General features: G+C 43.4%; 1 protein-coding gene across 1 annotated transcript in view; it reads left to right on the top strand.

The window, feature by feature from the left end:
• The window catches only part of LOC150081096 (astacin-like metalloprotease toxin 5), a 103,191-nt gene extending 87,418 nt beyond the window's left edge, over positions 1-15,773 (top strand). The window contains exons 5-6 of the mRNA XM_090380919.1: positions 6,696-6,871; positions 15,550-15,773. Of these exons, the coding sequence (XP_090237045.1) occupies positions 6,696-6,871; positions 15,550-15,773 (400 nt within the window). The remainder of the gene's footprint in view (positions 1-6,695; positions 6,872-15,549) is intronic.
• The last annotated feature ends 10,816 nt before the right edge of the window (positions 15,774-26,589 follow it).

Here is a 26,589-nt window from a genome sequence, read left to right as displayed (position 1 = left end):
ACAACGACCACGTGTCGGCAGTTTTTAAATTTTTAAAAGCGATTAATATATACCCACATATATAAATAACAATTTGACGAGGTAACCTTTTTAAAGGTTACCAGAATTTAACTTTAATGTTATTTTAATCGTTTCTTGGCGCAGTATAACCTTAGTTGTTTTTGCGCCAATAAACCCAAAATCAAATCAAATCAAGATCACCAAAATCTGTAAAACGGCTGCGTTCTGGAGTTCTCTTAATTGAAGCTTCAAGTACAAAGCAAGCAGAAAGAATCCTCAATGCGACATCCATAGGGGGAATACCGATCATTGTAACACCCCACAGAACTTTGAACTCTTCACGAGGAGTCATTTCAGAGTGGGATCTTCTTCATGTCTCTGAGGAAGAGATCTGCTCTGAACTAAAAGACCAAGGAGTGACGGCTGTCAAGAGAATATCAATGCGTAAGGATGGGAATCTCGTCCCTACCCGAGTTCTCATCATAACATTTAACACCCCACGGCCTCCAAGTTCCATCAAGGCAGGCTATTTAAACTGCCCAGTGAGGCTTTACATCCCAAACCCACTGAGGTGTTTTAAATGCCAAAAATACGGCCATTCACAAACGGCTTGTCGTGGTAACCCTGCCTGTGCTCGATGTGGTTCGAAAGATCACGAGAGCAAGGAATGTTCAGCTTCCAAACCGATCTGTATAAATTGCCAAGGAGAGCACCCTGCCTACTCCAGGGCATGCCAGCGGTGGAAGGATGAAAAAGAGATCCAAAAACTAAAAACAGAGCTGAATATCTCCTACCCAGAGGCCAGAAGACGCATGCAACCAATAAATAGCGGGAAACCTTCATATGCCCAGAAGGTTTCTGCGAAGTGCACTATCGGTACACAAACAGAGATGACTGTACCACCAAAAGAGTCATTCACTCCGATTGCACGCTATTTATTGAGTTCACAAAAGCCCACCAAAAAAAACGCAATCAGCTGCCACTCCTATATCCGTACCTCCGAGTGCTCCACCACTACCAAAACCAAGTGGTAAAGAGCTAACAGATAAAACAGAAACAATGGATGTCGAGCGCAAGGAGGTACCGGATGAATCAGTCTTGGAACTCTTTGCGGAGGAAGAAATGGACACGGGACAGCGTCCTTTCTTCCCCAAAAAAGATAAAACCAAGACTGATAAAACTAAGCCCTCAGCACCTCGGAAGCCGCCTGATGGACCCACCAAGCCAAAATAATGGCTAAATTCCTGCAATGGAATTGTCGTGGATTCCGGCAAAATACTGACGACATCAAGGCCCTCCTGCAAAAGCACGAGCCAGTTTGCTTTTGCTTGCAGGAGACGTATCTAAAAGCAAATGATGATCCCACCATGTATAACATCACAATCTTTCGTAAGGATAGAATTGCGGATGGTCCTGCTCATGGAGGAGTGGCTATCCTTGTGAGTAATCAGACCCCAGTTCAGCCCTTGCTAATTACAACCAGCATAGAGGCTGTTGCAATTCGCCTTACAGTGGGATTTTTATTAACGGTCTGCTCTATTTATTTGCCACCTGGGACTGACATCTCCCAGGAAGACCTTGATGATCTTGTAACGCAGTTGCCTCCCCCTTTCTTACTTCTCGGGGATTTTAATGGACATAACACCCTGTGGGGTAGTGCTAACATCAATGGAAGGGGACGGGTCATAGAGCGTTTGCTCAATGACAATGACCTCTCCATTCTAAACACTGGAACAAACACCTTCTTCCACATGCCTACCCGTACCTTTTCTGCCATTGATCTCTCTATATGCTCCCCTTCTCTACTCCCTTCACTCACTTGGGAAGTGGAGGAGAATCCATACGGAAGTGATCACTTCCCTGTGATAACCTTGTTACACTGTGGAAGACCGTGTCTTCCTTTTAGGTTACCACGGTGGAAGTTTGATCAGGCTGACTGGAATGCCTTCCAACATCAGGCAAATTTTGACCTCAGTACAGTCAGTCAGGAGCCTATCAATGACGCAGTAACGTACATCACAGATATCACTGTCCAAGCAGCTGCGAATGCTGTCCCAAAAACATCTGCCCGGTTTCCACCATTTCCCAAACCTTGGTGGAATTCACAATGCACAGCAGCCAAAAAGGCTCAAAACAAAGCGTGGGGGATATTTCGCCGATATCCTACCACGAACAACCTTATAGCCTTCAAACGTGCACGAGCCAAAGCACGCTACATCCGTCGTCAGAGTCAAAAGGAATCGTGGATCCGTTTTACATCATCTATTAACCAGTCTACCAATTCTAAGGTAGTCTGGGATAAAATCCGGAAAATGAAGGGGAAATATACATCCCACCCTTCTTCAATCCTAGATTATAATGGATGCGCTATTGCAGATCCAACTGCAATAGCCAATGCTCTTGGGGAAACATTCTCTAACATCTCTGCAACATCCTCGTATTCCCCAGAGTTCCTGGTCCTTAAACATAAACTGGAAAAGCAAGCACTAAATTTTAAGACCAAGGGCCTCTATCCCTACAACGGGGCATTCACTATAGAGGAACTGAAAAGAGCCCTTGCTCTTTCCAAAGCAAGTGCTGTTGGGCCAGATGGCATCCATTATGAAATGATTAAACATCTTTCACCAAAATCTATGGATTGTCTGCTCCTTCTGTATAACAGAATCTTTACTGAGGGGCAGTTTCCGGATTCCTGGCGAAAGGCAATCGTTCTTGCTTTTCCTAAGCCAGGAAAGGATCCAAAAGTTACCACCAATTATCGTCCTATTGCTCTGACTAGCTGTCTGTGCAAAATCCTGGAGAGAATGGTCAATTCCCGTTTAATATGGTATTTAGAATCAAATGACCTTCTCTCCAGCATCCAGTGCGGCTTCCGAAGGAACCGGTCCACTTTGGACCATCTTATTAGATTGGAAGCATCCATCCGGGATGCTTTCCTAAAACGCGAACACTTGGTGTCGGTGTTCTTTGACATGGAGAAAGCGTATGACACAACTTGGAGATTTGGCATTTTAAAAGATCTGCATAGCCTTGGCCTTAGGGGGCATCTCCCCTTTTTTATTCAAAACTTTTTAGCCAATCGATCTTTCCAAGTTCGTGTGGGATCCTCACTCTCTCGTCCCTTCAGCCAAGAGGAGGGAGTACCACAAGGATCAGTATTAAGTGTCACGCTTTTTGCCATCAAAGTCAATTCCATCACAGAACAACTTCCTCCAACTGTAAACTGTGCCCTCTATGTTGATGACTTTAGCATATTTTGTCAGTCATGCAACATGAGGGTTATTGAAAGACAACTGCAGAAAGCCATTGATCGCCTTAATTCCTGGGCACTTGGTAATGGCTTCAGGTTCTCGCCGGAGAAGACCGTTTGCGTACACTTTTGTCGCAAGCGTAATCTTCATCCTGAACCTGAATTAAGGCTCGGACAAAATGTTATTCCAGTAGTGTCAGACACAAAATTCTTGGGACTTGTGTTTGATAAAAAGTTGACTTTTCTCAAACATATTCGTCAACTTCGTACAAAATGCACGAGGGGACTCAATATCCTCCGCTCTCTCTCCTCAACGCGTTGGGGAGCAGATCGATGCACCCTACTACGGCTTTACCGTGCACTTGTACGACCCAAATTAGACTACGGGTCCCAGGTATACTCTTCAGCTAGAGATAGTGTCCTCCGATGGCTAGACCCTGTCCACCATCAGGCTATCCGTATCGCTACTGGAGCTTTTCGAACATCTCCTGTCCAGAGCTTATACGTCGAAGCAAACGAACCATCGTTATCCCTTCGACGTAAGCAGTTGTCTTTAAACTATGCTTTAAAGTTGAAATCCCTGCCAGACCATCCTACGTGGACATCGGTTTTTGAGCCACGTTGGGAAAACTTGTACAATACCCGTCAGACTGCCAACCGACCTTTTGGTATTCGTGTCCAAGAGCTAATCAGAGAGTTTAACATCATGGTAGACAAGGTGGCACAAACACCAAAAGAACCTACTCCACCCTGGCATGCTCATCCCCCACCGTGCGACTTTTCCCTTAAGAAATGGGTAAAGTCTGAGACCTCATCATCTGTCTACCAGCAGCTCTACTCTGCACACCAAGCTGAGTACTCAGACTTCCTGCCCGTTTACACAGACGGCTCGAAGTCTGAATCATGCGTAGGATCTGCTGTTGTCTTTCCGGACACCATAATATCTCAGCAGATTCCTCCCGAATCCAGCATATACACTGCAGAGCTGTATGCAATAGAGCTAGCCTTGGATCACATTCGAACTTGTCAATTCCAAAGGTCAATAATATATTCCGATTCTTTGAGTGTATTACAGGCTTTATTATCTACGAGACATAATTCTCATCCAGTTCTTTGTCGGGTTCAGCAGAAGAGACATTCTCTTCATGAATGCAAGTTTGATATCCGCTTCTGCTGGATTCCTAGCCACATTGGGATAAAGGGAAATGATTTGGCTGACGCTGCAGCCAAATCAGCAACACCCACTCATAATCGTTGCCTGTCAGTCCCCTATACAGACTACAGGCAAATAATACGCAAAAAGATACATTCCCAATGGCAAGAACTGTGGCACAGACAGAGAACAAATAAATTATATCAAATAAAGCCTGTATTACAAACTTGGCAGTCTGGTCTGCGCAGGAATCGGAGTGAGGAAGTTGTTCTTGCTCGACTCCGCATAGGTCACAGTCATCTGACACATTCTTTTCTGCTGAGGGCGGATGACCCTCCTATGTGCGAGTCTTGCGACACCGTTTTAACTGTACAGCATATTTTAATAGATTGCGTCCTTTTTACCCATGTTCGCAATATACATTTTACCGCTTTTACTCATCCGACTGAGCCTTATACACTCAGTCGGATTTTATCAGACAACGACCACGTGTCGGCAGTTTTTAAATTTTTAAAAGCGATTAATATATACCCACATATATAAATAACAATTTGACGAGGTAACCTTTTTAAAGGTTACCAGAATTTAACTTTAATGTTATTTTAATCGTTTCTTGGCGCAGTATAACCTTAGTTGTTTTTGCGCCAATAAACCCAAAATCAAATCAAATCAAATCTCCTTACAGGAAATGATCCTCCACAGTGTTCTCAATGCAACTGTCAGCTAACAATGAAGCACATTCTTGTTGAATGCACTCTGTACAAACATGCTCGGCAATGTTCATTCAGCTTCCTTCCAAATCTAAAAGAACCTCTAAAACTCTCTCACATCATAGGCAACGATGCTAATCCCTTGGAGTTATTCTGTTTTCTTAAACGAATAAAACTATATGATCGTCTCTGACTGTTTCCATAACAGTCACCATTGATAACTTTCATATCACTGATAGGCGCAATATGGTCTAAGCAGCCCTTGCGCCAAAAATAACAATAACAACAACAACAAAACCTCAACTGACCTGTGATACCTATTTTCTTCATTGGGGAAAGAATTGTCTACCGGCTGTGACTATGCAACAACTCCATGCTAGCCATATTCAAAATTATGCTGACTTCTTGCCGATATATACGGATGGTTCCAAATCTCTGTCAACAGTTGGAGCAGCAGCAGTGTTTCCCTCTGCTATCATATCAGCTTCTCTTCCACCTGAGTATAGCAACTTTTCAGCAGAACTGTATGCAATACAGTTAGCTCTAGAAAATTTGACTCTACATCCATCTGAAAAATATATAGTTTATACTGACTCTCTCAGCTCAATTAAAGCAATGCAGAATACATCTCAAAAGAATCACCATATTGTAATGAAAATCAGGAGTTTGTTATTGCAGATTAATGATCGTCAATAACTAGTGAAGTTTTGCTGGATTCCAGCACATTCAGGCATAAAAGGGAATGAAGTGGCTGATATATCTGCCAAAAGTCCAAGTTCAGACCTAACTTCTGTCCCTATTCCAGCGCCCGATTATAATATCTTAATTCAAGCAGCATGCATTGCACAGTGGACAGAATTATGGCATAACCAAAGGAATAACAAACTTTTCCAGCTGAAACAATACCCAAAGTTCTGGCACTCCAGCAATCAGACAGTGCGGCGGGAAGAAGTGGTACTCACACGAATGAGAATAGGACACACCCATCTGACTCACCTCCATCTACTAATGGGCGATGATCCTCCTCAGTGTCCACACTGCTTAGAACATCTAACAGTGAAACACATTCTGATTGACTGTCCACAGTATCAACAACATCGAGCTGCAATATTTCAAAATCTGGCTAATCGTCGCGAACCATTGACATTATACCATGTCGTTGGAGAGGACGCAAATGTTAACGAACTTTTCTGCTTTTTAAAACAAATTGGAGTGTATCATCTTATATAATAGACTTCAAAACTGAAACTAATTTAAACTAGATTATTTTATAATACTCTTAGGAATAGGCGCACTATAGCCATAGCAGCTAATGCGCCAATAAACAACCATACCACACACACACACACACACACACATACCGCTTCAGGAAAGCATTTCCGACCCCACATTGCTATATGATTTCGAGTTGTCAGGATGTACCCTACCCCTCTTAGAAGTTCTGAAACGTTTAACTGAAACACCCTGTATAGTTTTGCTTAAAAATTGAGTTATTGACAGTTATTAGATATTGCAATTACGCTTCCTGTCAAACAGTACATTATACTGTAATATTTCAACATGAAATTTAAATATTTTCTAGTTGTCATTCTAACGTCGGAATGGTTGGTGGACCTCAGGAAGTTTCTTTGGGTCACGGATGCCATTTACTGGGCACAATAGTTCACGAGCTGAACCACGCTATAGGTTTCTATCACGAACAGAACAGATCTGATAGAGAAGACTACTTAATTATTCACTGGAACAACATAGAGGAAGGTAAGATTGAATAGAAGTTTGAACAAGAGAATTACACATTAAAAGAACTTTTCCTTTTTAAACTCCAAGTAATTTGTCCATCTGCTTGCAATCAAGTGGGATGAGAATAGAATTAGTGGTATTTTGTAAATAAATAAATACAGGGTGGCCGATAGGAGAATATCAAGAAGTAAATTACGAAAATATTTAGATAAGTTCTTTACTATTTTTATTTAAGTGTTCGTAAGTATTTATTTTTAATTTAATGTGGTATGACATTGACTTCGATATTTAAACTGTATCAATTATTTCTTAGTAAAATGATAATGTCACTTACTATGGTATATATATATTAAATGAGACTTGATATGTGGCCGCAGGTGCCAAGCGATTTTGTAATCAAGTGTCTTTTCCAGTGAATTAGCGCTCTCTTGAGTAAATAAAATCGTCTTCTTTATTTACAGCCTTATGCTAACATTCAATTAAATAAGCTTCAATAAAGAAATCACTTTACTTGAACAGGAGGAAAAGTAATGTTCTTCCTTTTTTTCCCCCTATATTACTACTAACCCAATACTGCTTGGTCACAAAGGTGGCACTGCTCTTGTCTCCACGTGGCGAGGCCTGTAACCTGGAGGGGAAAAGGTCTCCCTTCCAGGGCGAAATGCAGCAAGAAGTCCATAAAACCCAGAAAAACCCTGAAAAGACAAGAACAAGACAAGTCCAGTTCTGTCGCAGCAAAACGTCAAAAGACTGCCGTAGGCAGAATCCGAACTCCAACTTTCTTGATTATACATTCAACTCAAGAACAACCAGTTGGAAAACTCTCCCCTTTCCTAGTGTAAAAATGCCTAGAAAGCATAATAGGTACTCCTAAAACAGTCAGACGGCTCGAAGTCAGAATCGTATGTGGGATCTGCTGCTGTTTTTCCAAATAATACCATATCAGTGCAGATACCCCTTGACTGCAGCATTTACGCTGCAGAGCTGCATGCTATAGAGTTAGCTCTAGATCACATAAGAAAACACCGTTACCATCTGTGTATTATATATGCTGATTCAGTGAGTGCACTACAGGCTTGGCCCCGGGTGCCAAGCGATTGTGACTAAGCGATTTCTCTGTGCTTTCACTGCGATTCTCAAAAGGTGAATTCTAGTTCTATTTTACGTTCTTCTCCTTAATAAATCCTTTTATTTAATAGCAGCTCTTTTTTCAAAAGTACTGATCGAGAGCAAGAAAGGAAAGTAACCTTTCTTTTTTCATATTTAATAGACTAATCACTACTAACTTCGCTTGGTCACACCAGGCACTGCTCCTGCCTCCCCGTGGCGGGGCCGGTAACCTTGGCAGAAAAGTCCATCTGCCAGGGGCTAAGAGGAGCCAACATGGAAAAAAATATGTTTCCAACTATAGAGTCGACAAGCTGTCGACCAGATACCGAAAATAAACATGACTCGTCACAAGCAAAGAGGTTGAAAACAAATCCCTCGGTGACAGACTTACCAGCATTTTTAATAATGCACTCACTATCAGAACAGCCTCTCAGTAAGCTATCCCCTTTTCTAATCCAAAAACATCTGGAAAGTATTGCAGGGTCTCCCAAGACGGTTAAGAGACTGCAATCAGGGGACTTACTTGTTGAAACTCTAAACCACAGGCATTCTGAAAAACTACTAAAAATGACAACTTTTGCTGGTATTCCAGTTAATGTAACTCCACATGCAACCCTAAATACATCAAAGGGTGTAATATCTAGTTGGGACCTGATGAATGTGACGGAGGAAGAAATTAAAGAAGAACTTAAGGAACAAAATGTCATCGCTGTAAAGAGAATTATGGTCAAAAGAGACAATATACTGATACCTACCAGAAATATCATTCTCACCTTTAACAGTCCAAATCTGCCCTCATCAATAAAAGCAGGATATCTTCTTTGCCGCACTCGTCCGTTTATACCAAATCCGTTGAGATGTTATAAATGCCAAAAGTATGGCCACTCTCAAACGACATGCAGAAGCAACCCAGTTTGTCCCAACTGTGGATCCTCTGATCACATTCAAAGTGATTGTTCAGTGAAAGAAATGATCTGTCCCAACTGCAAAGGCAACCATCCGGCCTACTCTAAGACATGTGAGAGATGGAAAACAGAGAAAAAAATTATGCAATATAAAGTCGAAAATAAAGTTAGTTATCAGGAAGCAAGAAAATTAGTTGCACCCATTATACATAACCGTACCTATGCCAGTATCGCAAAAAAATATCAGACAATAGCCACGCAAACTGATGTTACCATTCCACATAACATATCAATCTCCGACTGGGCTCGAGCTGTCCTCTCTCAGCAAGAGTCCAATACCCTGAAGCACTCAGACCAAGCCAGTAATACGCCTCTTAAAATTCCAGCAAAATCTCCTCCTCCACCAGTGATTGCTACTACTTCAAATAATCTTAATTCATCTACAAAAAAGGTTATTCAGGACACATCGATGCATTCAGAGTATTCTCCCAAACAGGAAGATCCGGTTCTGGAAATATTTGCAGAAGAAGAAGATATGGACACAGGTCGCCCTACATTTCCAAAAAGAGACAAACCAAAGCCAGAACGCCATAAGACATCCACGTCAGGTACAGCTTCTTCTTCTAAATTCAAGTAATGCCTAACATCTTGCAATGGAATTGCAGAGGCTTTCGTGGCAACATTGACGACATTCATTACTTAATTAACCGCTACTCTCCAGTTGGTTTCTGCCTGCAAGAAACCTATTTAACTCCTCAAATTTCCATTTCCATAAAAAACTACTCAATCTATCGACTAGATCGGAATACATCCAATTCTGCTCGAGGTGGTGTAGCTATCTTAATTAACACAAGGATTCCAGCTAGGCAAATCACTCTCCAAACCCAAATCGAAGCTGTCGCCGTGCGTCTGATTAGTCAGACTGCTTTAACTCTAGTCTCAGTTTATCTCCCACCAAATCATACTTACTCTTATAATGATCTTAAAGAACTTTTATTACAGCTCCCCTCCCCTATCTGCCTGCTAGGGGATTTCAATGGCCACCACCCTTTATGGGGATCAACTAAATTAGACAGACGCGGCCGACTGATCGAAACTTTACTGGATAAAGAAAACCTCACTCTTCTTAACAGTGGTTCGCACACCCATATACAGTTACCTAATGGACAGACTTCTGCCATTGACCTATCGATTTGCTCCCCAATACTGTTTTCAGTCATACAATGGTCCGCTCTGGATAATCCCATGGGCAGCGACCATTTTCCAATTGTTTGTAATCTGATGACTACACAACCACCATTAGACGAACCCTGCAGGAAATGGAAATTTTCTAAAGCTAATTGGGACAAATTTCAATCAGCAATCACATTGGATAAAAAAATTATACAACTACATCCCATAGATGAAGTTACCGACTATATCACTTCCTGCCTTTTATTTGCAGCTAAAATCTCAATTCCAATATCAAATTCAAAGACTCGACGCCATTTCAACTGTTGGTGGAATGAGGAATGCACAAAAGCGAAGAAAGAACAAAATAAAGCATGGAATTTATTTCGGCGAACTCCAACTACAGTTAATCTTATTCAATACAAGAAACTAAAGGCAAAAGCTCGTTTCATTCAAAGACAAGCCAAGAAAGATTCTTGGACTCGGTTTGCATCCACTATCAATAGAAACACGAACCCACGATTAATATGGAAGAAAATTAGGCAGCTTTCCGGGAAGTTTCCAACTGCTCCTTCCCCAATTCTCTCCTGCAATGGTCTAAACGTTTCTGCTCCTCTGGATATAGCAAATGCCTTAGGCAAAACGTTTGCTGACGTCTCAGCTGCTTCCACCTACTCTCCGGAATTTCAGAAAACTAAGAACACCGCAGAACAGAGACACATCAACTTTCGAACTTCACTGCTACTTCCATATAACCAGCCACTCCAAAAATGTGAACTTATGCAAGCCATCAGAACAACGCGCAACAGTGCCGCTGGGCCAGATGGGATATATTATGTTATGTTACAGCACCTTGATGAGGAAAACTTACAAATGCTGCTAGCCTTTTTTAACCGAATCTTCCTGGGAAATGTTTATCCCACTTCTTGGCACCATTCTACAGTTTTGGCCTTCTTGAAACCTGGAAAAGACCCCTCCAATCCTAATAGTTACAGACCAATATCTCTGTCCAGTTGCCTCGGTAAAATTCTTGAAAAAATGATCCACAGTCGACTCGCTTGGATCATTGAAAGCGAACATCTACTAAGTAATAGTCAGCATGGCTTTCGCCAAAACAGGTCCTCCTTTGATCTGATGATCAAGGCTGAATCCGAAATTCGCAATGCCTTTGTTAAAAACGAACACCTAGTTATGGTCTCCATAGATATTGAGAAGGCATTCGATACCACCTGGCGTTATGGAATTCTCCGTGACCTCCATAACCATGGTCTCCGTGGCAACCTGCCTATATTTATTAAGAACTTCCTCAAGAGCAGATCTTTCCAGGTGCGATATCAAAATTCCCTTTCTACTACATTCTTGCAAGAAGAAGGAGTACCACAAGGGTCAGTTTTGAGTGCGACCCTCTTTGCCCTCAGAATTGATTCTATCACAAAAGAACTTCCAAATACTGTAAAGGCGTACCTTTACGCTGACGATCTCTCTCTTTCTTGCCATTCACAGAATATGAGATCTATTGAAAGGCAATTGCAGATATCTCTCAATAAAGTACAAAAGTGGGCTGAGTGCAATGGATATCGTCTTTCCCAACAAAAAACAGTTGCGATCCACTTTTGCAATCAACGCAAACTGCATACGGATCCTGAACTTCGGATATCAAATACCACCATTCCGATTGCCAGCAATACCAGATTCTTGGGACTAATCCTGGACAGTAAGCTGAATTTCTTTGAGCATGTTAAATTGTTACGTACTACCTGTCTCAAAAAGATCAACATGCTAAGAGCTTTATCTGCCCATTCTTGGGGAGCAGACCGTACAACTTTGCTGCTCTTATATAGAGCATTGATCAGATCCCGTTTAGATTATGGTGCTCCAGTTTATGATTCTGCCCGAAAGAGTGTACTACGCTGGCTAGATCCTATTCAACATAATGCACTGCGGATTGCAATTGGTGCGTATAGGACATCTCCAACTCATAGTCTATACATTGAAGCTCATGAGCCCCCTCTGCATCTCCGCAGAAAAATGCTGTTACTTAAATATGCAGCCAAAATACAGACTTGCTCTTTGCATCCTATTCAGCCCTACCTTTTTAATCAACCACTAATTAATCTCTATAGAAATAAACCAGGTAAAATCCGACCAGCTGGCCTACGGCTTCTTGAAATATCACAGAACTGGAATGTTCCTCTCCACAATAGGCAACAGATAGAGAATTACTGTCATCCTCCGTGGACATCGTTTCCTCAACTAACTTGTGATACTTATTTTCTACAATGGGGAAAGAATCGCCTACCGACACTGAATGTGCAACAACTCCATGCTAGCCATCTTCAAAGCTGTGCTGACTTCTTGCCGGTATATACGGATGGTTCCAAATCTCTTTCAACTGTTGGCGCAGCAGCAGTGTTTCCCTCTGCTATCATATCAGCTTCTCTTCCACCTGAGTATACCAACTTTTCAGCAGAACTGTATGCAATACAATTAGCCCTAGAAAATTTGACTCTACATCCATCTGAAAAATATATAGTTTACACTGACTCTCTCAGCTCAATTAGAGCAATGCAGAATCCCTCTCAACAGAATCACCATATTTTAATTAAAATCAGGAGTTTACTATTGCAAATTGACAACCGTCAACAACTAGTGAAGTTTTGCTGGATTCCGGCACATTCAGGCATAAAAGGAAATGAACTAGCTGATATATCTGCTAAAAATCCATCAACCCTAGACTTAACCTCTGCCTTCATTCCAGCATCTGATTATAATATCATAATTCAAACAGCATACCATGCACAGTGGACAGCGCTATGGCATAAAGAAACAAATAACAAACTTTTTCAATTGAAACAGGACCCAAAATTATGGCACTCATGCACTCAGACAGTTCGGCGAGAAGAAGTGGTACTCGCACGGATAAGAATAGGGCATACCCATCTGACTCACCTCCATTTACTTACCGGCAATGATCCTCCACAGTGTTCACACTGCTCTGAACATCTAACAGTCAAACATATTTTGATTGACTGTCCACACTATCAACCACATCGTACTTCAACACTTCAAAATCTGGCTAATATTCAAGAACCGCTGACACTACATCATATCATAGGAGAGGAGGCAAATATTAAGGAACTTTTCTGCTTTCTGAAACAAATTAGAGTGTATAATCTTTTATGAATAGCTCTCAGAACTGAAATGAATTTGAATTGTTACGTTCTTTATTATTTTCTGATATAACTACGAATAGGCGCACTATAGCCATAGCAGCTAATGCGCCAATAAACAACCATACCACACACACTACAGGCTTTATCAGCGGTGTCACGCACTAATCATCCAACCCTGTCCCGAATTCAGCAGATAATATACAACCTCTGTGCTAATCGATTTGATATCCGCTTCTGCTGGATCCCCCAGTCACATCGGGATTAGAGGAAATGATTTGGCAGACACTGCAGCCAAATCGGCAGCCCTGACGGATAATCTTGACCTGTTAGTCCCCTATACAGGCTACAGGCAAGTGATCCGTAAGAACTCACAATCTCAGTGGCAAGATTCGTGGCATCGACTGATTACTACAAACAAACTATGTCGAATTAAGCCTATGATCCATCCTTGGCGGTCCAGCTCACGCAGGGATCGCAAAGAGGAAGTTGTTCTTGCTCGGTTCCGCATAGGACACTGTCATGTGACACACTCCTTTTTGCTGAGGGCTGATGACCCTCCTATGTGCGAGCAATGCGACACCGTTTTATCCGTCCAACACATTTTACGCGACTGTACCAATTTTATAAAGGCTCTTTTTAGCGCTTTTATCCCTCTAACTGAGTCGTATACACTCAGTCAGATTTTAAATGACAATGACAATGTGTCAGCAGTTTTTAAATTTTTAAAATCGATCAATATGTATACACTCATATGAAATATACAATTTGCTTTTATCATTGTACTGATTTTACGTATTGATATGTCTGTATATATATATATATATATATATATATATATATGCAAATTTAGACGAAGTAACCGGTCTAATCTTTTTTAAATTTTAATCTTTCCACGGCGCACTATAACCTTGCTGTTTTTGCGCCACAAAAAATCAAAATCAATCAATCAACCTAAAACAGTTCGTCGATTAAGATGAGGAGACCTACTGGTTGATATTATCACTGCAAGACAATCTGAACAACTACAAAAATTACAATCCTTTGGTGCAATTTCGGTCACCGTTTCACCGCATGTTTCCTTGAACACGTCAAGAGTGGGACCTCATCAATTTGTCAGATGAAGAACTCAAACAAGAATTACGAAAAGAAGGAGTCATCAGTGTAAGGCGAATCCTCACGAAGAAGGATAATGTATTAGTTCCTACCCGGAATCAGACACATTTTAATCGATTGTCCAGATTTTAGCAATATCCGTTTTACCGATTTTAATCATCTGACTGAGCCGTATACACTCAGTCAGATTTTATCCGACAATGACCATGTGTCTGCTGTTTTTAGCTTTTTAAAACCAATAAACGTTTTTGCTCTTATATAAAATTTACATTTTATTGTGATTTTGTATTGATTTATCTTTTATACCTGTTATACATTTTGACATGGTGACCTAACTAATTAGGTCACTGAAAGTTTAAAATTTTTTATATATGACCTGGTCTTGGCGCATTACAGCCTTAGTAGCTAATGCGCCAATAAAATCAAAACCAACCAAACCAAACAGGACCGGTAGAATGTGGGGATGCCTGGAGAAAATCTGCTGACGGAGTGCATTGTGGGCAATGAGGTTTGGAGGAGTGGGGTTATGATGTTCAGCCGTGTCTCATGATGGTGGTGTGACCTAGTACTTGGAGCGGTTGTTAACTTAGACATCGACGTTTGTGGGAAACGAACAAATCTGACGTGTATATTTTTGACAATTCCGTGCTTCCTACGATGTGAAGTTTGTGTGCACGAATGTACACAAGTTGGAATGTCTGGCACAGCTTGTCGATTTGAACAACTACGGATGAACTGAAAGGTTAGGTGAGGGGCAGACTAGCAAGTCACGCATCGACGCTGATCAGGTCGGTGTTCCACTGGAGCAATGGAGGCCTATACCAGCTTGATTCTGTTCTTGATTGGTGACATTACATTATTGTGAAACCGACATGTGTATGGTATCAGCTGCTGATGCGCCAGTAAAATCCCAACCAACTAACGAGAAGTAATTAGCAACTTTTTTTTTAAGTAAGCTGGAGAAGGATTTATTTCAGTTTATACAATTGAGTGCAAGTAAATTGCCACCACAAATATTACAAAGCCTTGTGTTAAGAATCTGGTAAAACAGAAATAAAATTCACCACACTAAGCTGGTGGAAAATGTTATTATGAAGGATAAATAGCATAATTCGAAATATCTCCATAAATAGGGGAGGCTAGAAATGAAATGTTTATTTATTTTCTGATTTTTAAAATTATTTTTTTAACTATGTTTATTCTGAGACTCGACAATTTCTTTCAGGGTTGCAGTCGAATTTCAACATGTTAGCACCACAAGAAAATAGACTTCTGGATACTTTTGATTACAACTCTATCATGTTGTATGGGGAAACTGCTTTCTCCAAGGATGGCCTTTCCAAAACGATGGAGGCTAAAGATGGAACTCGTCTGAAGGACATATACGAGAAATCCGGCCTTAGCGACAGTGACGTTCTTAGGATCAAGAAGTTATACTGTGCTCCCTAAACCCTGTTGAAATATGGTCTCAGATTTATCTTTATGCAAATTCTTGGGTGCTTCTCTAAACATAGAGATTGACAAAATGAAATTAGTTCAGCACCTAGTAACAAAGAAAAAGCCATTAAATACCCTAATTGTTAATTACTGATGCTAGTTGTTAATTACTAACAAATATCCCAAAATTATAAATATACTACAGCTCAAAATGTTATTAATACCTCATTGTGCATCAACGTGATCCTTAATAAGGTCACTGATTCTAAAAAAGAAAATCGGCAGTTATAAAATTTAAAGGTATTTAGAGAACCGTAAATAAAGTCTTTCTAAAACCAGAAGGCAAAGAGTGCTTTATTTTACTCCTTCGCCACATTTTATCGATTATTTTCATTTGAAAAACGAAACATTGAAATCGCATGTATTCGGCAACTGCTGTATTCATTTCTAGGGCCCCTCGACGTGGGCACCTGTACGTGGTGAGGGGACCTCCCAGTGATGCTGCTGGTTTTCCAGATTAGCATCACTGGGATCCAACGCCCATACCTTGGTTCCAGGGTTACAACATTGGAATCCGGCGTGTGCAGCCGTGCGCCGGGACCCGTGGAAGCGGAAAGGGGGATCCTGGTGGTTGAGGGGCCCAGCCTTAATACACCACTTTGGCCCCTGCTTCGACGAGACGGGTGGTCCCGGACCGGCTCGACTGGGATCAATCGGCGGGTGGTATTATACTGCTAGGGTCAACTGCGTTCCAATAAGTCTCCCTCCCTATGGCCCCTCGACGTGGGCACCTGTACGTGGTGAGGGGACCTCCCAGTGATGCTGCTGGATTTCCAGATTAGCATCACTGGGATCTAACGCCCATACCTTGGTTCCAGGGTTACATCTTTGGAATCCGGCGTGTGCAGCCGTGCGCCGCGACCCGTGGAAGCGGAAAGGGGGATCCTGGTGGTTGAGGGGCCCAGCCTTAATACACCACTTTGGCCGGCCCCGGGTGCCAAGCGATTGACTGAGCGATTTCTCTTTGTGCTTTCACTGCGACTTTTTCATTGGTGAATTCTGCGTTCTCTTTTACGTTCCTCTCGTTGAGAAATACTTTTATTTAGTAGCTCTTTTATCAAAAGTACTGGTAGAGAGCAAGGAAGGAAAGTAACCTTTCTTTATTTTTCATATTTAATAGATTAACTCCTACTAATTTCGCTTGGTCACTCCAGGCACTGCTCCTGCCTCCCCGTGGCGGGGCCGGTAACCTTGGCAGAAAAGTTCATCTGCCAGGGGCTAAAAGGAGCCAAAATGGAACAAAATATGTTTCCTTCTTTACAACCGACAAGCAGTCGGCTAGACACAGAACAGGAACATGACTCTTCACATGCAAAGAGGTTAAAAACCATTTCCTCTGCGACCGAGTTTCCTGCATTTTTAATAATGCATTCATTATCAGAACAGCCTCTTAGTAAGCTATCCCCCTTTCTTATCCAAAAACACTTGGAAAGTATTGCAGGGTCTCCCAAGATGGTTAAGAGATTGCAATCGGGGGACTTACTAGTAGAAACTGTCAACTGTAGGCATTCTGAAAAACTCCTGAAAGTGACAAACTTTGCAAAAATTCCAGTAAAGGTAACTGCCCATGCAACCCTAAATACCCCTCGACGTGGGCACCTGTACGTGGTGAGGGGACCTCCCAGTGACGCTGCTGGACTCCCAGACTAGCATCACTGGGATCCAACGCCCACAGCCCAGGTTCCAGGCTTACATCAATGGAATCCGGCGTGTTTGCCGTGCGCTGCGACCCGTGGAAATTCGGAAAGGGGGATCCTGGTGGTTGAGGGGCCCAGCTTCAATACACCACTTTGGCCCCTGCTTCGACAAGACGGGTGGTCCTGGAAGGCCCGGCTAGGATCAATCGGCTAGTAGGCTCGCCTGCGAGGGTCAACCGTGTCAATGCCACGCCCCTACCCTCATGGTCCGAGGGACAGGATTCAGGCTGGCGGCGGTGCGGGTATAGTGTCTGGGTAGCCCTGGCGTCCCACTCCCGAGCGCATTTATTGCATGCCGGGTAGTGGGCGTCCCTTTGGGCTCCGTGGTGGGTGGGGAGCCCGGGCACTGAAAAATTTATAAATCTCTATGAATCCTGATAAACATACTCCTTCAGGGGCCCCAACCCGGTCCCTATCAGAAAACATTGACACAGATACAGAGAGCAGTATTGCTAAAAAGAGGCAGCGAACCGAAGTAACATCAGGGCCAATCCCTCGGTTCTTAATCATGCACTCAACAAGTGAAAAACCGATTGGAAAAATGTCACCCTTCTTTATCCAAAAAGGGTTGGATGGGTTAGCAGGTTCACCTAAGTCAGTTAAGAGGCTCCGTTCTGGAGACCTCTTAATTGAAACTAAAAATGACAGGCAATCAGAACACCTACTCCGAACAACATCAATCGGAGGAATCCCTATAACAGTGACACCACACAGAACACTCAATTCATCTAGAGGTGTCATTTCGGAGTGGGACCTTCTCGACGTATACGAGGAGGAAATCTGCTCCGAATTAAAACCACAGGGAGTCATTGCCGTCAAGAGAATCACTGCGCGAAGGGATGGAAAAATTGTTAAAACCAGGAGCGTTATCCTGACTTTTAACACTCCTAAACCTCCTGATGAGATTAAAGCTGGATATATCAACTGTTCAGTGCGTCCATACATACCAAATCCTTTACGGTGTTTTAAATGCCAAAAGTATGGACATTCCCAAATGGCCTGCCGTGGAGTCCTTGCATGCGCTCGATGCGGTGCAAAGGACCACGAAACATCAGCATGTTCAGCCGCAAAACCCACCTGTATTAATTGTGAGGGCGAACACCCGGCCTACTCACGAGCATGCCAGAGGTGGAAAGAAGAAAAAGAGATTCAACGGCTGAAGGCAGAGCTTAACATATCATACCAGGAGGCAAGGAAATCGGTCAAACCCCTGAATATCAACAAACCTACCTACGCCCAGAAGGTAGCAGGGAGATGTTCCGTCGGAACTCAGACGGACATGACCATTCCTCCAAAGGAGTCTTTCACTCCCATCGCGCGGTATCTCTTAAGCTCTCAAAAACCTGCACAAAAGGACCAATCAGCTGCCACTCCTATATCGGTACCTCCTAATGCTCCACAAGTTCCAAAGGTAATTATGAAAGAAAAGAATACGAAAGGGGAAGTCCCTCCTAGTATCCAAGAAAAGATGGATGTCGAGCAGAAGGAGGTACCCGAAGATTCAGTCTTGGAACTCTTTGCGGAGGAGGAAATGGACACGGGACAGCGTCCATTCTTCCCCAAAAAAGATAAATCCAAGACTGATAAAAGTAAGCCCTCAGCACCTCGGAAGCCGCCTGATGGACCCACCAAGCCAAAATAATGGCTAAATTCCTACAATGGAATTGTCGTGGATTCCGGCGAAATATAGATGACATCAAGGCCCTCCTGCAAAAGCACGAGCCAGTTTGCTTTTGCTTGCAGGAGACATATCTAAAGGCAAATGATGATCCCACCATGCACAACATCACAGTTTTTCGAAAGGATAGAATTGCGGATGGCTCTGTACATGGGGGAGTGGCTATCCTGGTGGGTAACCAGACCCCAGTGCAGCCCTTGCTAATTACAACCAGCATAGAGGCTGTTGCAATTCGCCTTTCAGTGGGATTCTTATTAACTGTATGCTCTATTTATTTGCCACCTGGGACTGACATCTCCCAGGCAGACCCCCTCGACGTGGGCACCTGTACGTGGTGAGGGGACCTCCCAGTGATGCTGCTGGTTTTCCAGATTAGCATCACTGGGATCCAACGCCCATACCTTGGTTCCAGGGTTACATCATTGGAATCCGGCGTGTGCAGCCGTGCGCCGCGACCCGTGGAAGCGGAAAGGGGGATCCTGGTGGTTGAGGGGCCCAGCCTTAATACACCACTTTGGCCCCTGCTTCGACGAGACGGGTGGTCCCGGACCGGCTCGACTGGGATCAATCGGCGGGTGGTATTATACTGCTAGGGTCAACTGCGTTCCAATAAGTCTCCCTCCCTATGGTCCTGGGACGGGATAAAGACTTATTGGTAACGTGGGTATGGTGTTCTAAGCGAACTCGGCGTCCCATTCGTGTACGCAGTACCTGCTAGTTCACGAGTGGGCGCCCCCTCGTAGGGCTCCGTGGTGGGTGAGGTACTTAGGCATCAGACATTTTTCTTTACTCTCATGAGTAATTCAAATCCCCTTTCTTCTGGGGCCCCAACAAGGCCCCTACCTAATCGAGATGATGACGCAGATAACACCTCTGCAAAACGAGCCAGAACTGAGGATAAATCACCACCATTAGTGACACCGCTTTTCCTCATTCTCCATTCCACCGGAGAGCAGTCCATTGGAAAGATGTCACCCTTCTTCATCCAGAAAGGATTAGAAGGGTTGGCAGGTTCACCAAAATCTGTAAAAAGACTGCGTTCTGGCGACCTTTTGGTCGAAGCTTCTACCACCAAGCAAGCGGAAAAAATCATAAAGGCTACATCCATAGGGGGAATACCTATCATCGTAACCCCTCACAAAACTCTAAATTCTTCACGTGGTGTCATATCAGAGTGGGACCTTCTTCATGTTTCTGAAGAAGAGATCTGCTCTGAATTGAAAGACCAAGGAGTGACAGCTGTAAAGAGAATATCGATACGGAAGGATGGGAATCTCGTCCCTACCCGAGTTCTCATCCTCACGTTTAACACCCCACGGCCTCCAAATTCCATCAAGGCAGGTTATCTAAACTGCCCAGTGAGGATTTATATCCCAAACCCACTGCGGTGTTTTAGATGCCAAAAATACGGCCACTCACAAACATCTTGTCGTGGTAACCCTGCCTGTGCTCGATGTGGTGTTAAAGACCACGAGAGCAAGGAATGTACAGCTCCAAAACCCGCCTGTGTTAACTGCCAAGGTGAGCACCCCGCCTATTCAAGAGCATGCCAGCGGTGGAAAGACGAAAAAGAAATCCAAAAACTAAAAACAGAGCTGAATATTTCCTACCCAGAGGCCAGAAAACGTATCCAACCAGTAAATAGCGGGAAACCTTCATATGCCCAGAAGGTTTCTGCTAAGAGCACTATCGGGACACAAACTGAGATGACTATACCACCAAGAGAGTCATTCACCCCGATTGCACGCTATTTATTGAGTTCTCAAAAGCCCACCAAAAACACAGTCAGTTGCCACTCCTATATCCGTACCTCCTAGTGCTCCCACCACTACCAAAACCAAGTGGTAAAGAGCCTGAAGTAACAACAGAAAGAATGGATGTAGAGAACAAGGAGGTACAGGATGAATCAGTCTTGGAACTCTTTAGGAGGAAGAAATGGACACGGGACATCGTCCATTCTTCCCCAAAAAAGACAAAGCCAAGACTGATAAAAGTAAGCCCTCAGCACCTCGGAAGCCGCCTGATGGACCCACCAAGCCAAAATAATGGCTAAATTCCTACAATGGAATTGTCGTGGATTCCGGCGAAATACTGATGACATCAAGGCCCTCCTGCAAAAGCACGAGCCAGTTTGCTTTTGCTTGCAGGAGACTTATCTAAAGGCAAATGATGATCCCACCCTGCATAACATCACAATCTTTCGTAAGGATAGAATTGCGGATGGTCCTGCTCATGGAGGAGTGGCTATCCTTGTGGGTAATCAGACCCCAGTTCAGCCCTTGCTAATTACAACCAGCATAGAGGCTGTTGCAATTCGCCTTACAGTGGGATTTTTAATAACGGTCTGCTCGATTTATTTGCCACCTGGGACTGACATCTCCCAGGAAGACCTTGATGATCTTGTAACGCAGTTGCCTCCCCCTTTCTTACTTCTCGGGGATTTTAACGGACATAACACCCTGTGGGGTAGTGCTAACATCAACGGAAGGGGACGAGTCATAGAGCGTATGCTCAATGACAATGACCTTTCCCTTCTAAATACTGGAACAAACACCTTCTTCCATATGCCTACCCGTACTTTTTCTGCCATTGATCTCTCTATCTGCTCCCCTTCTCTACTCCCTTCACTCACCTGGGAAGTGGAGGAGAATCCATACGGAAGTGATCACTTCCCTGTGATAACCTTGTTACACAGTGGGAGACCGTGTCTTCCTTTTAGGTTACCACGGTGGAAGTTTGATCAGGCTGACTGGAATGCCTTCCAACATCAGGCAAATTTTGACCTCAGTACAGTCAGTCAGGAGCCTATCAATGACGCAGTAACGTACATCACAGAAATCATTGTCCACGCAGCTGCTAATGCTGTCCCAAAAACATCAGCCCGGTTTCCACCATTTCCCAAACCTTGGTGGAATTCACAATGCACAGCAGCAAAAAAGGCTCAAAACAAAGCGTGGGGGATATTTCGCCGATATCCTACCACGAACAACCTTATAGCCTTCAAACGTGCACGAGCCAAAGCACGCTACATCCGTCGTCAGAGCCAAAAGGAATCGTGGATCCGTTTTACATCATCTATTAACCAGTCTACCAACTCTAAGGTAGTCTGGGATAAAATCCGGAAAATGAAGGGAAAATATACATCCCACCCTTCTTCAATCTTAGATTATAATGGATGCGCTGTTGCAGATCCAACTGCAATAGCCAATGCTCTTGGGGAAACATTCTCTAACATCTCCGCAACATCCTCGTACTCCCCAGAGTTCCTGGTCCTGAAACATAAACTGGAAAGAGAAGCACTTAATTTTAAGTCCAAGGGCCTCTATCCCTACAACGGGGATTTTACTATTCAGGAACTGAAAAGAGCCCTCGCTCTTTCCAAAGCAAGTGCTGTTGGACCAGATGGCATCCATTATGACATGATTAAACATCTTTCACCAAAATCTATGGATTGTCTGCTCCTTCTGTATAACAGAATCTTTACTGAAGGGCAGTTTCCGGATTCCTGGAGAAAGGCAATCGTTCTTGCCTTCCCTAAGCCAGGAAAGGATCCAAAAGTCACCACCAACTATCGTCCTATTGCTCTGACTAGCTGTCTGTGCAAAATCCTGGAGAGAATGGTTAATTCTCGTTTAATATGGTACTTAGAATCAAATGACCTTCTCTCCAACATACAGTGCGGCTTCCGAAGGAACCGGTCCACTTTGGACCATCTTATTAGATTGGAAGCATCCATCCGGGATGCTTTCCTAAAACGTGAACACTTGGTGTCGGTGTTCTTTGACATGGAGAAAGCGTATGACACAACTTGGAGATTTGGCATCTTAAAAGATCTGCATAGCCTTGGCCTTAGGGGGCAACTCCCCATTTTTATTAAAAACTTTTTAGCCAATCGATCTTTCCAAGTTCGTGTGGGATCCTCACTCTCTCGTTCCTTCAGCCAAGAGGAGGGAGTACCACAAGGATCAGTATTAAGTGTCACGCTTTTTGCCATCAAAGTGAATTCCATCACAGAACAACTTCCTCCAACTGTAAACTGTGCCCTCTATGTTGATGACTTTAGCATATTTTGTCAGTCATGCAACATGAGGGTTATTGAAAGACAACTGCAGAAAGCTATTGATCGCCTCAACTCCTGGGCTCTTGCTTATGGCTTCAGGTTCTCGCCGGAGAAGACCGTTTGCGTACACTTTTGTCGTAAGCGTAATCTTCATCCTGAGCCTGAATTAAAGCTCGGACAAAATGTAATTCCAATAGCAGCGGACACAAAATTCTTGGGACTCGTATTCGATAAAAAGCTGACCTTTCTGGATCACATCCGTCAACTCCGCACAAAGTGCACAAGAGGGCTAAATATTCTGCGCTCTCTTTCCTCAACATCTTGGGGTGCGGATCGATGCACCCTACTACGCATCTATCGTGCACTTGTACGATCCAGACTGGATTACGGGTCCCTGGTATACAATTCGGCCAGAGACAGTGTACTTCGTTGGCTCGATCCTGTCCATCATCTGGCTCTCCGTACCGCTATTGGAGCATATCGCACATCTCCTGTCCAGAGCTTATACGTCGAAGCAAACGAACCGCCATTATTGCTTCGACGTAAGCAGTTGTCTCTAAACTACGCTCTAAAACTGAAATCCCTGCCAGACCACCCTACGTGGCTAACCGTTTTTCAGCCACGATGGGAAAATTTGTACAACACCCGTAAGACTGCCAATCGTCCTTTTGGTATTCGTGTCCAAGAGCTACTCAAAGAACTTAATATAAAGGTAGACAGGGTTGCCCAAACACCAAAGCAACCCCTTCCACCCTGGCATGCTCATGTCCCGGCATGTGACTTGTCCCTTCGAAATTGGGGAAAGTCGGACACTCCATCGTCTGTCTACCTGCAGCTTTTTTCAGCACACCGAGCTGAACATTCTGACTTCGCGCCAGTCTACACAGACGGGTCGAAGTCAGAATCATATGTGGGATCTGCTGCTGTCTTTACAGACAGCACTACATCGGAGCAGATTCCCTCTGAATGCAGCATATTTACTGCAGAGCTGCACGCTATAGAGTTAGCCTTGGATCACATTAGTGAATGCCAATACCAACGGTTCATTTTGTATACCGACGCTCTCAGCGTGTTACAGGCTTTAATATCTGTGAGATATAATTCTCATCCAGTTCTGTCTAGCATTCAGCAGAAGATTCACGTTCTCCATGAACGTGAATATGATATCCGCTTCTGCTGGATTCCTAGCCACATTGGGATTAGGGGAAATGATTTGGCTGACGCCGCAGCCAAATCAGCAATTCCCAATAATGACCACTGCCTGTTAGTCCCCTATACAGACTACAGGCAAATAATACATCAAAAGATACATTCCCAATGGCAGGATTCGTGGAATAGACAGACTGCGAATAAGTTATATCATATAAAACCTGTAATTGAACCGTGGCAGTCTAGTCTGCGCAGGAATCGTAAGGAGGAAGTTGTTCTTGCCCGGACCCGCATAGGACACAGTCATTTAACTCATTCGTTTTTGCTGAGGGCTGATGACCCTCCTATGTGTGTGTCCTGTGGCACAATCCTAACGATTAGACACCTTTTAATTGACTGTCCAGATTTTAGCAGCACCCGTTTTACCGCTTTTAGTCATCTGACTGAGCCTTATACACTCAGTCAGATTTTATCCGACAATGACAACGTGTCTGCTGTTTTTAGCTATTTTAAATCAATAAAAGTTTTTAATTGTATTTAAAATTTGTTATTGTTATCTCTTTATTGATTTAATTTTTATATATTTGTTATTATTTATCTGGACATGGTGACCTAACTAATTAGGTCACCGAGAATTTAAACTTTTAAATATTGCATAGTCTTGGCGCATTATGGCCACAGCTGCCAATGCGCCAATAAAAAACCAAAAACAAACAAACAAACAAACCCAGGCAGACCTTGATGATCTTCTAACGCAGCTGCCTCCCCCTTTCTTACTTCTTGGGGATTTTAATGGACATAACACCCTGTGGGGTAGTGCTAACATCAATGGAAGGGGACGAGTCATAGAGCATATGCTCAATGACAATGACCTTTCCCTTCTAAATACTGGAACAAACACCTTTTTCCACATGCCTACCCGTACTTTTTCTGCCATTGATCTCTCTATCTGCTCCCCTTCTCTACTCCCTTCACTCACCTGGGAAGTGGAGGAGAATCCATACGGTAGTGATCACTTCCCCGTGATAACCTTGCTACACAGTGGGAGACCATGTCTTCCCTTCAGGCTACCGCGGTGGAAGATTGATCAGGCTGACTGGACTGCCTTCCAACATCAGGCAAATGTTGATCTTAGTACAGTCAGTCAAGAGCCTATCAATGATGCAGTTAAGTACATCACAGAAACTGTTGTCCAAGCAGCTGCTAATGCTGTCCCAAAAACATCAGCCCGGTTCCCACCATTTCCTAAACCTTGGTGGAATTCACAATGCACAGCAGCAAAAAAGGCTCAAAACAAAGCGTGGGGGATATTTCGCCGATATCCTACCACGAACAACCTTATAGCCTTCAAACGTGCACGAGCCAAAGCACGCTACATCCGTCGTCACAGTCAAAAGGAATCGTGGATCCGTTTTACATCATCTGTTAACCAGTCTACCAACTCTAAGGTAGTCTGGGATAAAATCCGGAAAATGAAGGGAAAATATACCTCCCAACCTTCTGCAATCCTAGATTATAATGGATGCGCTATTGCAGATCCAACTGCAATAGCCAATGCTCTTGGGGAAACATTCTCTAACATCTCTGCAACATCTTCGTATTCCCCAGAGTTCCTGGTCCTGAAATATAAAATCGAAAAACAGGCACTTAACTTTAAAACTAAGGGCATTTATCCCTACAACGGGGATTTCACTATTCTGGAATTGAAAAGAGCCCTCGCTCTTTCCAAAGCAAGTGCCGTTGGACCAGATGGCATCCATTATGAAATGATTAAGCATCTTTCACCAAAATCTATGGATTGTCTGCTCCTTCTGTATAACAGAATCTTTACTGAAGGGCAGTTTCCGGACTCCTGGCGAAAGGCAATCGTTCTTGCCTTTCCTAAGCCAGGAAAGGATCCAAAGGTCACCACCAATTATCGTCCTATTGCTCTGACTAGCTGTCTGTGCAAAATCCTGGAGAGAATGGTTAATTCCCGTTTAATATGGTACTTAGAATCAAACGACCTTCTCTCCAGAATCCAGTGCGGCTTCCGAAGGAACCGGTCCACTTTGGACCATCTTATTAGATTGGAAGCATCCATCCGGGATGCTTTCCTAAAACGCGAACACTTGGTGTCGGTGTTCTTTGACATGGAGAAAGCGTATGACACAACTTGGAGATTTGGCATTTTAAAAGATTTAC

This window comes from Mastigoproctus giganteus, chromosome 9, assembly GCF_048544385.1.
Source record: "Mastigoproctus giganteus isolate SK-2022 chromosome 9, ASM4854438v1, whole genome shotgun sequence".
Taxonomy (NCBI): domain Eukaryota; kingdom Metazoa; phylum Arthropoda; class Arachnida; order Uropygi; family Thelyphonidae; genus Mastigoproctus; species Mastigoproctus giganteus.
This window is presented reverse-complemented; position numbering and strand designations above follow the sequence as displayed.